General features: G+C 43.5%; 1 protein-coding gene across 9 annotated transcripts in view; it reads right to left on the reverse strand.

The window, feature by feature from the left end:
• The window catches only part of SFI1 (SFI1 centrin binding protein), an 80,209-nt gene that overhangs the window by 32,562 nt on the left and 29,029 nt on the right, over window positions 1-18,618 (reverse strand). For all 9 annotated transcript variants that reach the window (XM_043435841.1, XM_043435831.1, XM_043435880.1 and 6 more), the window contains 3 exons: window positions 15,508-15,602; window positions 12,519-12,636; window positions 10,551-10,653 (listed from right to left, as the gene is read on the reverse strand). In XM_043435841.1, coding sequence (XP_043291776.1) covers window positions 10,551-10,653; window positions 12,519-12,636; window positions 15,508-15,602 — 316 coding nt within the window. The remainder of the gene's footprint in view (window positions 1-10,550; window positions 10,654-12,518; window positions 12,637-15,507; window positions 15,603-18,618) is intronic.

The raw sequence follows: 18,618 nt of genomic DNA on the forward strand, positions 1-18,618 counted from the left end.
TTCTCAGCATGTGCGTCCCCAGGACATGGACCTACAGAAACCGAGGGTCTGCAGACGGATTCCCTTGAGATTATCCATAAACGGGCACCCTTGGGAAGGTCTTCGTGCACACCCAGCAATACACCTGCCCTACTCTGAAGGCAATACCTTCATACCTCTGTAAACCTGTGACATCCCTTCTCCCTTCCTTCCTCTCATCTGAACATCATTTTTTCTATTTCGCCAAGAAAATAAAAGCAATCAAAAGACAATTTTCTCAAGCTCCCACACATCCCCCTGGGGCTCTGCCTTCTCTCCACATTCCCAACAAAAGGTCACCCCCGCCACGGACACAGCCCATCTTTTCTCACCTTCTGAAGTGTTTCACTCTGGCAATTACCCCCATTCCCTTCCTGCATCATCAGCTTTCACTCTCTGCTAGATTTTTAAAATCAGCATTCAAACGTGCTGTTATTTCTCCCTTTGGGGATGTGACAACCGAAAGCAATGGGTGGCCTTTGATTAGGCCCTGGATCTGACACGAAGAGCAACAATATACAGCTGCAATACAGACTGCAGTCTCGATATTATCATATCTACATTACACTTCTTAGATATGACAGTGAGGATGTGGTTATATAAGAAAACATCCCTGTTTTAGGAGATATGAACTGAAGTATTCAGGGTGGGGGCATCCCTGATCGCTCAGTTGGTAAAGAACTCCCCTGAAATGCAGGAGACCCTGGTTCGATTCCTGGGTCGGGAAGATCCTCTGGAGAAGGGATAGGCTACCCACTCCAGTATTCTGGCCTAGAGAATTCTATGAACTATATGAGTCTATGGGGTAACAAAGAGTTGGACACAACTGAGTGACTTTCACTTTCACTCAGGATTAAACTTGATGTCTGCAACTTTAAAGCGACTCAGAAAATACAACTGATACACTTGAGAAAGCAAATGTGGGAAGATGCTAAGGATGGGTTAACCTAGTGAAGAATAGCGAGTATCCAGCTTTTCTGTGATTTGGTACTTGTCGAAATTAAAAAATTGAGGGTAAAAGTTGCAGACTAGTTGACACTAGACTTCACTCTTGGTCCAGTAATTAAGAATCTGTCTGCCAATGCAGGGGACAGAAGTTCAATCCCTGGTTCAGGAAGATACCACAAGCCTCAGGGCAACTAAGCCCGTTCCTGGGCCCGCATGCCTAGAGCTCATGCTCTGCAACAAGAGAATGCACCACAGCGGGAAGCCCATGCACTGTAGCTAGAGACAGCTCGCGTGCAGCAACGAAGACCTGGCCATAAATAAATAAAGCTACAAAAGATTATCATCACACAAATACTTCTGGAACGGAATAGATCAGTGATCCTCAAACCAACCACCCAACACCCCTCTCTAGACCACTCGGCCACCCACCAACACCCAAGTGCTCTCCTTTCCTTTCCAAACTCTTCAGAAGGGCTGTCTACTTTCTCACTTCTCTTCTCCCAACAAGCAGGGAGATCCTCTCCTCCTTGAGTTCACTGAAACTGCTCTTATCAAGGGCATCGATGACCTCCACGTTGTTCAATCCAAAGGTCAAACCTCAGTCCTCGCCTGCCAGAAGCGTCTGACACAGCTCACCGTCTCCACCGGGCTCCTGGCCTCCGCCTCTCCTCTCTCCCACCGCCGATTCCCGTCTCTCCACCAGACAGGCTCAGTGCCACTGGCTACACCCACTCCCTCTGTGCTTTCAGTCAGTCTCGTGGCTTCAAGTGAAACCTGTGTGTTGAGGACTCCCGAGTTCACCTCTCCGGTATGGACTCAAGACTCCACACGCACACACCCAGCTCCTCCCTGACACCCCCGTGTGGTCAAGTGAAAGGCCCACCAGGCTGAAGACACGGAGCTCGGCATGCAGCTCCTCCCCATCTTTCCCCACAAACAACCCACCTCTCCCCCGATCTCAGTAAACAGCAACTCCACTGGTCCAGTGACTCAGGCCCGAACACGTGGGAGTCCTCTCAGACTTTTTCTCTGAAGGTTCACACCTTATCCATCCAGTAGCAAACCCTGTTGGCAGTACCTTCAAAACATACCCAGAATCCAACACCATCTTGCTCTCATCTTGGCCCAGAATCTCTCCTGGAACTGTGTAATCACGTCCTAACTGTCCTCCCTGCTTTTATCCTTGATTTTCCGTGGTCTGTTCTTGGCACAGCAGCCAGTGGTCCTTTTTCATTAGTTGTGATTGCTTTGTAACTTAAATCTCTCCATTTTGCTGCTTATTTTTAAATAACTATTTTTTATTTGGCTGTGCCAAGTCTTAGTTGTGGCACTCAGGATCTTCTATTAGGTTGGTGCAAAAGTGATCGTGGTTTTCCATTGTTGAACTTTGCCACTTGATACTGGAATACATTCTTAAATGTGGTTATGTTACACATCATTTTAATGTGCATTTCTTGCTTTATTTTTCTCCTAATGACTTATTACTTGGTGTTTATATTTATTTTTGACTATGGAAATGCTGTTAGACAAAAGGCAAATTCGAGCAATTTTCTTATTCAAGTTCAAAATGGGTTGCAAAGCAGTAGAGACAACTTGCAACATCAACAACGCATTTGGGTCAGGAACTGCTAAGGAACGTACAGCGTAGTGGTGGCTCAAGAAGTTTTGCAAAGGAGACGAGAGCCTTGAAGAAGAGGAGCACAGTGGCTGGCCACTGGAAGTTGACGACAACCAGCTGAGAAGATCATAGAAGCTGATCTCTTACAACTATACAAGAAGTTGGCACAGAACTCAACATCAACCATTCTATGGTTATTCGGCATTTGAAAACTGGAAAGGTGAAAAAGCTCAATTAAGTGGGTACCTCATGAGCTGACCAAAAATAAAAAAAACTCGTCATTTTGAAGTGCTGTCTTCTCTTATTCCACGCAACAACAATGAACCACTTCTCAATGGGATTGTGGTGTGCGACAATAAATGGATTTTATATGACAACTGGCAGTGACCAGCTCAGTGGCTGGACCGAGAAACAGCTCCACAGCACTTCCTAAAGCCAGACTTGCATCAGAAAAGGTGTCACGGTGACTGTTTGCTGCTCTGCTGCCCATCTGATCCACTAAAGCTTTCTGAATCCCAGTGAAACCGTTACATCTGAGAAATATGCTCAGCAAGTCAAGATGCACCGAACACTGCAACACCTGCAGGCGGCACTGGTCAACAGAAAGGGTCCAATTCTTCTCGGCAACAACCCCTGACTGCACGTCACACAATCAAGGCTTCAAAAGTTGAACAAATCGGGTCCTACATTCTGCCTCACCGCCAGATTCACCTGACCTCTTCCCAATCAACTACTACTTCTTCCAGCATCTCAACCTTTTTGCAGGGAAAATGCTACCATAACCAGGAGGACACAGAAAATGCTTTCCAAGAGTTCATCAAATCCTGAAGCATGGATTTTTTTTTTTTTTTTTTGAAGCATGGATTTTTATGCTATAGGAATAAACAAACTCATTTCTTGTTGGCAAAAATGTGTTGACTGTAATGGTTCCTATTTTAATTAATAAAGATGTATATGAGCCCAGGTATGATGATTTAAAATTCAGGGTCCAAAACCACAATTACTGCTGCACCAACCTTAAAAGCTTTATCGTGGCATGCAGGATCCAATTCCCTGACCAGGTATCGAGTCCCTGCATTGGGAACTTGGAGTCTTAGCCACTGGACCTCCAGGGAAGTCCCTAAATCTCTCCATTTTTTATGACAATTTCCCTCTCAGCCTTTTTTCTCTTCATGCTACTAACCTGTTAAGGAGAAACCAGGTCACGTACCCGATAAACTGTTCCATGTCTTAGATTTGGCCAACTGTCTCCTCCTGGTGTCTTTAAATTGCCCTTCCAACTCCCGTGTTTCCCACGAACTGATATTAAGATTCATGTTAGGCTTGGCTGGAGTCGTGTTCAAATTCTAGGCAGGGACGTGTCTCAAGTGCTGCGGGGTCCTTCCTGTTACATCACAGCATGGAAGGCTGCCGTAGCTTTAGTGACTGTTCGGTGGCCTCAGAGGCATCGGTCTGACCCTCCCTTACATTTCTCTATTGTGTTTCCACTGGTGACTACTGCCCAGATCCACTTTCTCACTGGGAGGAAAAACAACAATTTTCTAATTCTACTACTCCTGAATTTGTTTATTAACTGGAATTCTATTTTTTAAAAAAAGCCTTATTCTCTCATTAACCCTCTCATTTCTCAGAGATTAGTCTGTACAGGAAAGGCAGGATAAATGCTTGACTTTGGTCTTCATTAATTTCCAAAGAATAGAATTAAAGCTCTAACAACCCAAAATTGTGACCAATCAGCTCTTTTTTTCCTCTATGAATGCATGAATTTTTATATACTTTGTATGTTTTCAATCCACGACAGTCATTATGCTTTTTGATGCTCAAATTGTCAAATTAAGACAGAACAATTTGTCTTAAGCCTACCGGAAGCCTGCTGACACAAGGCCATCAAGCTCTTAATTTCCTCACAGTCCTGCACACCGTCTCCTAGGACTTAGGCTTATGATGTCTAGTTCCTGCTCTATTCCTGGAATCAGTCATTCCCCCCCAAAAACACCTCAGTTCCTTTTAGTGGCAAATGAAAGGAAGTAAGAGACCACAGCTCAGGCACTGGGGATGCCAACTGCTCTATTACTGCCACTGCCTCTAAGTCTTTTCAGTCAATAGTTAGAATTTCACTAATTCAGGTTAAAAAAAAAAAATCATGGGCCCATATTGATACTGGCATTTCTAATTTCAGATTACAGGGCTTTTGTTTCTTTGATTTTATACTTGCAGTCTTTCCCTTTATACTGAAAATCTGCTTCTTAATGACACTGCCATGGCTATTTGCTTTATCTTACAAAGTAGCTATAATAGTTCAATGCAACAGTCCAAACCTGCTACTAACAATGACTACTGAATGCAATTTTATATCTCTTAGTAGTTCTCTGTGTCCTTTGAATACTCCCAGCTAGGAATGAAGAGTCAAAGTATCACATTTTAAAGTAATTCTTTTTGTAGTCATTGCTACAAACTTGATATATTTGTTTTCAGTGTGTTCTAAAATCCTAGGGCTTGGTTCTTTTACTTCTTGACTTATTTTTCTTTTTTAATTATATAAAATATTTACATGGTTCCAAACTTAAAACTGTGTAACAAAGCAAATTCATTGAAATTTTGTTCCCATACATTCCCTCCCTTCCCTCACAGGTAACACCTCTTCCGTTTTTGGTTTATATTTCCATTATTTCATCTTGAAAATATAAGAAAACACACACTCTCTCTTCCCTTTCTTCCCCAAAAGGCAGCACTCAATGAACCAGAGGGAGCCTGTTAAGAGGGAAGTGTGATCATATCTTTTCTCTACACAAAGCCAGGAGCTTGCCCCTCCCCCTGGAAAAAGAGCTTGCAAAGCCTTTGTGGGCACAGCCTTACTCAGCCTGCCTCCTTGTTACACCACAGCCTGATCTTTCCTACTCTCCCTCTCACACTTATCAATCCTAATTGAAATAGCGTGATCCTGGCTTAGAGATAGACAGCTACACCAATGGGCCAGAGAGCCCAGAACAGACCTTTGAACAAATGGGACCTTGCTCCAAATGGAAGTGGACTAATGATCAGTATAAAAAAGACAAAAGATGAACTGCTCAGTAAAGAGTGCTGCAGAAATTAGTTACCCATAAGGCAAATGACAAACTAAGACCCTGTTTCACACAACTTATAAAAACACAAGTTAGGCGACAATGAAATTAACAGCACTTGTGTGGGGGGTCTTCCCCAGTGGCTCCGTGGTAAAGAGTCCAGCTGCCAGTGCAGGAGACGTGGGTCTGATCCCAGATCCAGGAGGATCCCCGTGCCACGGAGCAACTAAGCCCGTGCACCACGACTACTGAGCCTGTGCCCTAGAGCCCGGGAGCCACAGCCGCTGAAGCCCGTGCACCCGAGAGCCCGTGCTCTATAACCACAGAAGCCACGGCAGTGAAAAGCCCTCGCACCGTAACTGGACCACAGCCCCCGCTCACCACAACTAGAGAAAAGCCCACGGAGCAACCAACACATCACAGTAAAGAAAACAAATAATTTAAAAAAAGCACTTGTATGAAAAAAAAGGCACCATAAACAAAGCAAAAAAATAAACAAGCTATAGACTAGAGGAAGATACCTAATAGTTAGTGTACCTAATAGTTCAAAAGATTAATAAGCAAAATCTATGACAATGTGTACGGAGCAGAAAAAGCTAAATAACCCAACAGAAAAAAGGAGTGAGGGATGGTAACAAGCTCAAAACCAGAAACCCAATGACAATCAGGCATCAGAAAAGATACTGGGCTTCGCTTAGGAAATCAGGGAAATGTAAATTAAAGCAACAAAGAAGAACCACCTCACACATATCACATTGGTGAAAATAACCAAGTCTGGCAATGCAAAGTGCCGGTGAGTCTGAAAGAAACCCGAACAACAATTTTAGCATGTTAACTGGCACAGCAGTGGAGAGCAAACGGGTGACGTTGGATAGGGATGAAGAGATGATACCCAAAGACCCAGCAGCTTCACTTCCAGGAATGAGACCTCTCAGACTCTCACACAGGGATGCGTGTTTAAGAATGCTCCCCGAGGGGGCCTCCCTGGTGGCTCAGTGGTAAAGAATCCACCTGCTAATGCAGGAGATATGGGTTTGATCCTTGGTCCGGGAAGGTCCCACATGCCACATAACAACTAAACCCGCAAGCTACAAATGCTGAGCCCACATGCTGCAATTACTGAAGCCCACCCACCCTGGAGTCTGTGGTCCACGACAAGAAAAACCACCACAATAAGTCCACGCATGGAAACTCTCAAGAGAGAGCAGCCCCAGCTCACAACTAGAGACCCTGTGAGCAGCAACAAAGACCCAGCTCAACCAAAAGTAAACTAATTTAAAAAAGAATGCTCTCTGCAACACTTTGTAATTGTAAAAAAAAAAAAAAAAAGTAACCAGGAAGAAATAACAGTTTAGCAGCAGTGAGCAGATAAACTGAGTCTTAGTAAAATGGCTGAATGTATGCAGCTAATAGATCTCTATGTATCAAAATGAATAAACCTCAAAAATACACTGTTGCATTAAAAACAAAAAGCAGCAAGCTGCAAAGTAAATGTAAAGTATGATGCCATTCATAAGTTTCCTAACTACACAAAGCCAGAACATTTATTCTTTATATATCTGTATACATACACTTCTACAAGTGAAAAATAATATGAGAATAAGGATTTCAACATCATGGTGGAGTTATCTCTAAGAAGGAAAGGTGGCAGAAGAAAGGATGGGGATGGCTTGAAATGTGAATTTAATTACATTAAATTACATCAAATTTTGGGGCAAGCATGGAAAAATGTTAACATCTTTTAAATTTGTATGTTGGAGATGTGGATATCTGTTAATTTTTAAAATTTTTCTGTTGTTGGCCATTTTTAAAATCTTCATTGAACTTGTTATAATATTGCTTCAGTTTTATGTTTTGGATTGTTGGCTGTGAGGCCTGAGGAATCTCAGCTCCTGGACCAAGGATTGGACCTGCACTGAAAAGTGAAATCTCAACTATGAGACTGCCAGGGAAGACTCCTGTTAATATTTTTAACAAATGTTTTATATGTCATGTTTTTATGCTTAAACTTCATTTTTTATAATTTCACATATCTCATGATGTCTGTCCTGCCTAGTTCAGAGATGTGAGGATTGAGAGGAATGACTTAAGGTTCTTGGTAAATCAAACGGTACTTACCAGACACAAGGATTTTATTTATAATCTGCAACATAAAATTTGTCTTAAGAGTCTCACAAAGCTTTTGGTCCATATCAGTGTTTTCTTATTGCTCATGTTTTTCACTGGATTTGATTCTGGATGACTTTTGGTTGTCTTGTAAGTTAAATCCAACCTCAAATCATGAAAACCTATCACTGAAGATAGTCATTCAAAGCCGCTGTTGCAAGCTCCAAGGGCAAATGTCAAAAAGGAATTCTAAATGTGCGCTGAGCAATGGTGACACCAGCAGGACGAGTTTACAGGCTCTCAAAGTGACTGGCTGAGAGGGACAAGCACTGAGACAGCCCGAGTCCCTCAGGGACGGAAAACCAGCCTCACTCCGTTCCTGTGCTTCAGCTTTTTCACCCAGTTCCGTCTCCCTCCTGAGAGCACTAGTCTACAAGGACAAGGCGCATGATGGTCAAGGAATGACTCTGCACTTTTCAGGCTGCTTGGGTTCAAATACTGCCCCTGACCTTGGCCAGGTGCACGACAAAGGTCAGGGCCATCTATCAGAGTTATTTAACCTATAATAATCAGTTCAGATCAGTCGCTCAGTCGTGTCCCACTCTTTGCGACCCCATGGACTGCAGCACGCCAGGCCTCCCTGTCCATCAACAACTCCTGGAGCTTGCTCAAACTGATGTCCATCGAGTCAGTGATGCCATCCAACCATCTCATCCTCTGTTGTCCCCTTCTCCTCCTGCCTTCAATCTTTCCCAGCATCAAGGTCTTTTCAAAGGAGTCAGTTCATCGCATCAGGTGGCAAAGTATTGGAGCTTCAGCATCAGTTCTTCCAATGAATATTCAGGACTGATTTCCTTTAGGACTGGCTGGATCTCCTTGCAGTCCAAGGGACTCTCAAGAGTCTTCTACAACACCTCAGTTCAAAAGCATCAATTCTTCGGCACTCAGCTTTCTTATAGTCCAATTCTCACATGCGTATATGACTACTGTAAAAACCATAGCTTTGACTAGATGGACCTTTGTTGGCAAAGTAATAATATATGGGCTTTTAAAAATAATTTTGAAAATTGTGATAACACATGTAAGGGCCTTAGTCCGGCGTCTAGGACGGTAAGACCACAAAAACACCATTACTGCTCCTACTGTTCTTGTTACCACATTATCACTGGCAACAACTAAGTCTACTTCCTTCCTATTGCTTCAGAAGACCTTGTGAATTCAGAGGTCAACAAATTTTTTTCTTAAACGGTGAGATAATAACTGTTTTAGGCTTTGCAGACCATGTGGTCTCTGTTGAAACTACTCAATTCTGCCGCTGTAGCCTGACAGCAGCTTAGACAATACATAAATGAACAGGTGTAACTGCATCCCAGTAAAATTTTATAACAGGCAGCTGGCCAAACCTGACTCATGGCCAAGTGTGCTGACCCCTGATCTAAGTGGTTTGCACACAATCTCCATATATTGCATATACTTGCAAAGATGATGCAAAATGTTATCTAATAAAAAGTTACTGGGGCGGGGCACGCTTCCCTGTTGGTCCAGTGGTAAAGAATCTGCCTGTCAATGCCGGGGACACAGGTTTGATCTGTGGTCCGAGAAGATTCCACATGCCGCAGGGAAACTAAGCCCACACACTCCAGAGCTGTATCCACAGCAAGAGAAGCCAACACGCTACAACGAGAGGGCCCCCACTCGCCGCAACTCAAGCCCACATGCAGCAACGAAGACCCAGCGCTGCCAAAAATAAAAAATAATTTAAAGAAAAGTTATTGGGAATTTCCCTGGTGGTCCTGCAGCCAAGACTCCATGCTTCCCAGTGCAAGGGGCCTGCAGGATCCCTGGTCAGGGAAGTAGATCCCACATGCCACAACAAAGACTCGGCACAAATAAGTAAAATATTTTAAGTTATTACTCCTACATATAGCAATGGGCACTTCTTTTTCTCTTCTTCCCTGTTCTCTGTAACTGACTGGCAGCCCTATAAGTACCCAAGAGACACTAAAAAGTGACAAATTCAGAAAGTCTATCAAAGACCATACATTTGGTATAGATGTTAGTCCTTTGCAACTGACCAAAAGTCAGCGGTGTTCCCAAAAAAGAACTGAAAGAAATAAAGCAAGATTATATGAGAAAGGCCAGGCTTTCTTTTTGGTCTTAGTTTGTTTTTGCTCTTGCTGTTTTCTAATTTGCTATGGGAAAAGAGTCATGAGAAAATAAAGAATACACTGCTGTTTCTTTAAGTATATTTATAATTAAATTCATAAATCCCATTCCAGCTTCACGATTAGCAAGAGCTCTCTAAAAACCACTGGCAATCTTATCGAGCAGGACATCCCTGGTGGTCCAGTGGTTAGGAATCTGCCTGCCAATGCAGGGTTCAGTCCCTGGTCCAGGAAGACCCCACATGCTGTGGGGCAACTAAGCCTGTGCACCCCAACTACTGAAGCCCGCACACTCTAGAGCTGTGCTCTGCAACAACAGAAACTGCCGCACAGGAACTAGGGAGATGCCCTCGCTCACCACAAGGAGAGAGAGCCTGCACAAAGCAAGGAAGACCCAGGGCAGCCAAAAACAAAGTAACAACAAAAAAAACACATCTAGTGCATTCCTTCCAGCAGCCTCTCTGCTGAAGAGTCCAGCCTTCCACACGGCTTGTGCCTCCCCCTCACTCCCGCCCCTGGAGCTACATGAAGGGCCAGCAGAGGCAGCAGCAGGAAGCTCAGACGGGTGTGCCCTCCGTGGTGGGGGCCTGACACATGCACAGAGGACCCCGCAGCCGGAGTCTGCGGACTCACCTGCAGCTGGAGGCTCCGGGCCCGCTGCTTCACGGCCGTGGCCTGGAGGGCCCGGCCTAGGTGGACTTGGTCCAGTTGCCGTCTCCACGCACTCCAGCACACCCTGCCGGAGAGCAAATCAAAGACAGGACCAGTCACAGCACGGTCAGCCGGAAGAGCAGGGCAGTGAGGGCTGGGCCTACAGACCCCGGCTCAGGTCCCTCTCCCTAGGTCTGACACCATTAGATCTGCTGCCAGAAACAATCAAGGAACGGTTCTAGAGCTGCCAGCTAAGGGTTGGAAACTGGTGGTCCCTAAGGTCAGACCCCCGGGGGAGGGCACGGCAACCACTCCAGTATTCTCGCCTGGAGAATCCCATGGACAGAGAAGCCCAGTGGGCCTCAGTCTGTGAGGTCACAGAGAGTCAGACACAACCAAGGAGACTCAGCACACAAGGTCAGACCCAGCCTTAGACAATTTAGATATGCTCTGTTTGGCCAATGTGGGTTTAAAAAAAAAATCACTGCCAAATACTTCAGGAGATTCCACAGAATAAACTGCAAAACTACTAGTATTTATTTATAGCCACTCCACACAGCATGTGGGATCTTGGTTCCCTGACCAGGGATTGAACCCATGCCCCTAAGCGGTGGAAGAGCAGAGTTTTAACCACTGGACCCCCAGGGAAGTCACCCAATAATGGCTTTTAGATTTCCAGTCTTGATGGATCCCTTCCCTTCCTCCTGTCCTTGCCAGGTTTCATTCTAGTTTTGGGTTCCTTCCTACTTATTTTCTGATTTGCTGCAGAAAAGCAGTAATGTGGAAATGAGCGTTTGCGACTTCTGTCTTACACCCACCTACCCTGGTCACTCTAACTCACCAATATCTCCTTCCTCCTAACTTAAACCATGCTTAGCTGTATCTCTTCAAAATCTCAACCTATCTGGCATTATTACTTATCTTTGTAAGCACTTAGAGAAATTATAAGTTCCCTGAATGTAACCTCAGGACTCAAGCTAGAACCAGAAACATTTTAAGCCCTTAACAGACATTGAATAAATAAAATTATGTAGAAAGATCCCCCATAGACTCTAGTGAAACTACATACTAAGCATTTACAAATATCTGCTGAATAAATTTTAAATAACAAACATTTTAAATAACTTCTTTATGTCCACTGATGGTCTGGACACTAGGCTAAATACTTCACAAGTATTACCTTATGTATTTCCCATGACCACCTGAAAAAGACACCTCACAGTGTGAGGAAAATGAGGCCTGGAGAAGTGAAATGACCCAGTACTTGTGAGAACAGGGGTTTGAACCCAAGTCAGTCTATCTTTGCAAGGCTTCTGCTCTTATCCACGCTATACACAGGGCCCCGCTCTCTCGGCCAGGAACTGAGCTTTCAGCGCGCTGCTGCTGGGACACCAGAGAAGCGCTGGGAACAATGCAGAGGCATCGGTACCATTATAAAGCAGCTCACTGCCACACACTTCCGGCTTCAAAGTGGACTGACTCAGGCGGTCTCTCCAATGGAGGAGACGCTGAGACGCAGTGCAGGGCAGCAGGTAAAAGTGTGAGCTGTGACATCAGAAAGATGGGTGGGTGTGCTCTAGTATTGCTAATTACAACTCACACACAGTAGAAAGGTTGAGTAACTTGTTTGAGCTCACGTATCTTAATCTGTGGAATAATAGTATTTATCTTATAGTTTATGGTAAGGAGTAAGTGGGACACTTTACATTAAAAAATTAACATACACAGAAACTTAACACAAGGCTTAACAGTAAATACTCAATTAGTGTTACCTGTGATTTTGTGAAAACCTGATCTTAATGTCGAACAAGGTACCAATAGATATTTATTATGTATCAATTATACTCAAAATGTTTTAAGGTGGGTTTTTATGCTGGCTTTCCAGCAGTATAAAGCAAGGATGAGGTAAAAACGAACACTGCTGACCTGTAGGCCATGCAGCACACTCACCACAGAATACTCTGCCGCCTGAACTCCAGGGCAGTGGTCTGCATCTCAAGTTTGGTCCTACGGAAAACCACGTAGATCAACCAGGACTTCCAGGCCTGTCGCATCTTTTGCTTTGCATCTAGATGCACCAAAAAGATTTCCAAGAAGGGGTTAAGAGAGATGGATTACTCTGGATTAAGACAAAAAAGCTCAGAGGCTCTCAGAGGGTCCCTCCTCTGAGTATCTAAATTCCTGCAGTCTTCCAGTGCCCCCTGCTGGAAAAGTTGTGAAGCTCTACAAAGTTAATAAAGATGCAAGATGCAAAGAACAGTTATGTAAGTGATGACATTTACAGAACATTTAAAGGAAAACCAATGCACTGCACCTGTTCAGATATCTCTAAAAGTCCTTATCTTTTGTAGAGTTATATACTCTGCAATATCTACATGTGAAATAACAAAGGAAGCAGGGAAGTGAATGGGGATGTGGATGTAACAAGACTAGTGAGTTGATAATAATTGGAAGCTGGGTGATGGGTACACAGAAGTTAATTATTCTATCTTTCCATTTTGGAGAGTTTTTAAATTTCCATTAATATAAGGTTAATGGAGTAGGAAATGGCACCCCACTCCAGTATTCTTGCCTAGAGTATCCCCATGGATAGAGGAGCCTGGTGGGCTACAGTCCATGGGGTCGCAAAGAGTCGGACACAACTGAAGCAACTTAGCAATATAAGGTTAAAAAAGAAGTCATGTTATAAAATTTGCTGTTTGAACAATATTTGTAAAGTAGAATAAGCAAGATAAAAAGGAAAGGATACTATCTGTATTTATTTGTGAGACAAAATAAAAAGGGCCAGTAACGATCCCAGAGGAAAGAGAATTTACTACATACAGGAGGTGCAAAGGTCCACAGGCCTCCCTTTATAGTAAATTCCATTTTCACTGGTAGAGTCATTACTGGTGAAGTTTTTTGTTTTTTTAGAACACAAAGGAGAAAATAAAAATATGTAAAACATTTCCAGGACATTCTCTAAAATGTGGACAGGAGGACTATAGCTTTACTTTGTATTTCATAGTTGTTGAACAATCACATCAAAAGATGAAAAAGAATTTAATATGTAGCTTCCTTGGGCTTCCCTGGTGGCTCAGAAGATAAAGAATCTGCCTGCAAAGCAGAAGACCCAGGTTTGATCCCTGGGTCGGGAAGATCCTCTGGAGACGGGAATGGCAAACCACTCCAGTATTCCTGCCTGGAGAATTCCATGGACGGGGAGCCTGGTGGGCTACAGTCCATGGTGTCGCAAAGAGGCGGACACGACTGAGCGACTTTCACTTCCCAGTTTTCCGTGGGCCCACCCCAGACCTCCAGAATCAGCACATCTCAAGCCAAGAAGGGATAGCATGGCACTGTGGTTTTAGAGTGTAGGCTGCTGAGTAAGACAAGCTGGGCCTGAGTACTGTCCTTGTCACTTAGCTAAGTAACCCCACACAAGTTTCTGACCTGCAAAATGGTGCCTCCTTTAGAGGTACATTTGCAAAGAGTAAATGAGATTATGAAAAGAAGAAAATAAATGAAAAGAGATGAAAGAAGAGGGCCTTATAACATTTACTGTCAGGCAGTTGTGCCCAGATATTGAAAGTGAATGTTTTTTTTTTTTTTTTAGTGATGCTGTTTCAAAAAGACTAGGCGAAATTTAAACTGATCTTAATATGAACTATGAATTCTGAGACTGCCCCCTTCCAGCCTTATGTGGAACTGCCTTTTAAGTTGCTAAGTTTTTGGCTCCAAAGTTAATATGCATTTATAGAATCTTAGAAAGAGTCGGACACAACTGAGAGACTTCACTTGCACTTTTCACTTTCATGCGCTGGAGAAAGAAATGGCAACCCACTCCAGTGTTCTTGCCTGGAGAATCCCAGGGACGGCGGAGGCTGGTGGGCTGCCATCTATGGAGTCGCACAGAGTCAGACACGACTGAAGCGACTTAGCAGCAGCAGCAGTGACAAAGAAGAATGCAAGTGACAGCTCAGGGAGCTGTGCTGTAAGACAAGATAGCTGAGTGCTGTAGGCATGGGGAAGCCATTCCTAGGTGAATGGCTTACCATTCTCTCCTAGCTATGGTAAGAGCAGGGCTATACAGGGTGCAGTGGACAAGCTGTCCAAGGGACCTGCTGAGTTTGAGGGGCCTACAGGGCCTTCAAGACTATGAGAAATAGCAGGAGGTTACATCATCATTCAATATGCCTTTTTCCCTTAGACTCACCCATACAGGTTTCTGAGTTCAACTCACAGAGGAACCAGATACCAACCAGAGTTGAACTGTCACAAGGTCACTAAGGGCCAACCTGGACCAAGAAGATCAGAAGCAAGTGGTGTAATGTGACACATGGTGGCAAGACAGACAACAGCCCCAAGTGCTGTAGGAGAAACGCAGCCAGCACGCCGCACCAGCAGGGCACGAACAGCCAGTTCACGCAAATCATGCTGACGTGCGTGGCAGGTGCCCAAACCATGCCTCATGGAGAAAAACCATGGGGATATGATCACAGGAGCTCCTGCTGAGAAATCACACATCCTGGAAAATAAGAAGGGGAGTCAAACAACTCTCCCCTTTGACTCAGAATTATTCTTTCTCAAAGACAATGTACTTGTCCTTCACAGAAGCTTCTCTAAAAGTAAATGTGGGCTCTCAGTAAACTAAGAAAAGGGAGGGATCTTACTCAACTTGATAACGAATATCTACAAGAAGCCTATACCTTGCTTAATGGTGAGGAACTTGAAAGCTTTCCCACTAACCAAGTCTACAGCAAGGACGACTCCTCTCACCACTTCTATTCAACATCTCAAGTTTCCCGACCAAGGGACTGAACCCAGACCATGGCAGTGAAAATGTCAAATCCTAACCATGAGACCACCAGGAACTCCCAATAAAGTCTTAATAAAGGGGAAAAAAAGCAAAAACAAGTAAATGGAGGCATTTTCTTTAGCATGTACTTCCTCTTCTCACCATGATTCTCAGCTCTCAGGTACTTGCTCCTCATTTCCCGTTGCTGGTACACGTAGGTCTTCCAGGTCTGGAACATCAGGCTGTACAAGTAATATCTGAGGAGCCACAAAAGCAAGCAGTGTTTCTTTAAAACAAAACAACTCTTAATCTGACACACCCAGTCTGTTCTGCACATAGGAAAAATTAACAGAACCCTTCTGACACAGAAAAGCCAATCCATATCCTAAGCCGGGCTCCCTGGGTGGCTCAGCGGTAAAGAACCTGCCTGCCAAGCAGGAGACGTGGGTTCGAACCCTGGGTCGGGACCATCCCCTAGAGAAGGAAATGTCAACCCATTCCGGCATTCTTGCCTGTAAAATGCCTTGGACACAGGAGCCTGGAGGGCTACAGTCCATGGGGTCATAAAGAATGACTAAACCACAACATATCCTAAGCTAAAGTTCCATTTCCTACAATCACGGTGAAGTTTGTCCTTCTTGACGGAAGAGTTGTTCTCCACAACTTATGTTATCACTAAGGGAAAAAAGGCATGAATTACCTGAGAGTGACTTCATCTTCAGCACCCACAGAGCTGTAGCATTTGGAATGACAGTCATTTCTTAATCACCCACGCCATGGAAAACACCACCTCTCCTCTGCACTAAAACATGGTCAGTGTCCTCCTTTGTCTTTTCCTTCTCAATACCTACATCATCCACAAGACTGTCAGTCCCTCCATCTCTTCACTATCCCATTTCCTAAGACCTGATTTCATACTCTGCCAGCTTATTAGAACGAGTCAACATTATCTATGTGAAAGTGAAAAGCACTCAGTCGTGTCTGACTCTTTGCAACCCCATGGACTATATAGTTCATGGAATTCTCCAGGCCAGAATACTGGAGTGGGTAGCCTTTCTGTTCTCCAGGGGATCTGCCCCACCCAGGGATCAAACCCAGCTCTTCCGCATTGCAGGCAGATTCTTTAGCAGCTGAGCCACAAGGGAAGCCCAAGAATACTGGAGTGGGTAGCCTCTCCCTTCTCCAGAGGATCCTCCCGACCCAGAAATCGAACCAGGGTCTCCTACAGTGCAGGCAGATTCTTCATCAACTGAGCCATCAGTGAAGCCCCTAACAAAAACACTGTCTACACTTTATCTGAAATATCTATAAATCAGAAACCCTACCCCAAAGAGCCTAAAGACGTGATTACGAGTGAACAACATTTGGAAAAGATACAATGTGTGAGACATATTAAGTTTTTACTTTTAAAAAGGGTATAGGGGTACTCTTTCTACCCCCTTCTGATGTCTATGTCAGAAGCTTTCTCTATCCCTTTTATACTTTAATAAACTCTATTGCACAAAAAAAAAATAAAATAAAATAAAAATAAAAAAGGTATAGAAAATATGTATGTGATAGAATTTTTTTACTTTTTTCACTTATCCCTGGGAATACGAATGTCATGGATTAAGAGTTTCTTCTATCACTAAAAAATGAGTAATTTTTTAAAGTTTTTTTTCTTTCTTTTCCATTTTCTTTTTTAATTTAAACTTTATTTTATTTAGCTGTGTTGTGCAGCATGCAGGATCTTAGTTCCTTGACCAGGGACCAAACTCATGACCCCTGCAATTGGGAATGTGGAGTCTTAACCACTGGACTGCCAGGGAAGGCCCTCTTTTCTGTTTTCTTAAGGTTCTATATTGGGTATATATTTCCTCCCAAGCAATATAAATTAAAGCAACTCTACTGGTTTAGAAAACAGAATTAGAATTATACAGCAGTGGGAATCGGTGAGGAAAAATCTATTCTAATTATTAGCATGACAAGTACATAATGGTTACCTGAATTAGAAGGTTATCTCTGTGTGTATAAGTTCACATGCATACAGTATTGTGTGCTTGGGTTTAATTTAGGACTCTGATCTTGCTTACTCTAAAAAGAATTTGAAGAAAAACAGAAAATAATACAAAACTCTTCTCCTTACAAGGACGGTCCAACAACCACAAACTCAATCGATACGACACACCACATTAATAGAATGAAAAAAGAAAACCGTAAGATCACCAGTGTCTCGATATAATAAATGCCACCTATGAGCCCACAGCTAGCACCGTACTCAACGGAGAAAGGCTGAGGGCTTTTCCTCTGAGATCAGGATCAAGACACGCGTGCCCACTCTCACCACTCCTACTCAGCATGGTACTGGAAGTCCCAGCCAGAGCAACTGGGCAAGAAAAAGAAAGAAAGCGCATCAGATTGAAAAGGAAGAAGTAAAACTGTCTCTATCTGCAGATGCCATGATTTTATATATGGAAACTCCTAAAGACTCAACCAAGAAACTTTTAGATCTAATCAATGGACTCGGTAAAGTCATAGGATATAAAATTAATGTAAAATATAAGTAGCATTTCTCTACAGTAACAACAAATTATCTGAAAAAGAAAGAAGTAAATCAATCCCATTTACAATAGCATCAAAAATAACAAAAGATTTAAGAATAAATTTAACCGAGGAAGTGAAAGGTCTCTACTCTGAAGGCTACAAGACACTAATGAAAGAAATCAAAGATACAGACAAACAGAAAGGTGGTCCATGTTCATGAACTGGGAAAATATTGTTAAAATGTCAATACTACCAAAAGTCATCTGTAGATTCAATGCAACCCTGACCAAGATTCCAATCTCATTTTTACAGAAGGAGAAAAAACAATCCTAAAAGTTATGTGGAACTACAAAAGACCTCAAATAGTCAAAGCTATCCTCAGAAAGAACAAAGCAGGAGACATCACACTTCCTGTTTCCAAGCTATGTATAAAGTGGTAGTATACAACCTCACAGGCTTCCCTGGTGGCTCAGACGGTAAAGAACCCACCTGCAATGCAGGAGATACGGGTTCGATCCCTGGGTTGGGAAGATCCCCTGGAGGAGGGCATGGCAACCCACTCCAGAATTCTTGCCTGGAGAATCCCCATGGACAGAGGACCCTGGCGGGGTACAGTCCATGAGGCTGCAGAGTCAGACACGACTGATCAACTAAGCACGGCGCATACAATGCCATGGCATAAAAACACAGAGACCAATGGAGCAGAATCCAGGGCCCCCAGATCAAACCAAATATATACAGTCAACTAGT

This window comes from Cervus canadensis, chromosome 1 (genome assembly GCF_019320065.1).
Source record: "Cervus canadensis isolate Bull #8, Minnesota chromosome 1, ASM1932006v1, whole genome shotgun sequence".
NCBI classification, from domain to species: Eukaryota; Metazoa; Chordata; class Mammalia; order Artiodactyla; family Cervidae; genus Cervus; species Cervus canadensis.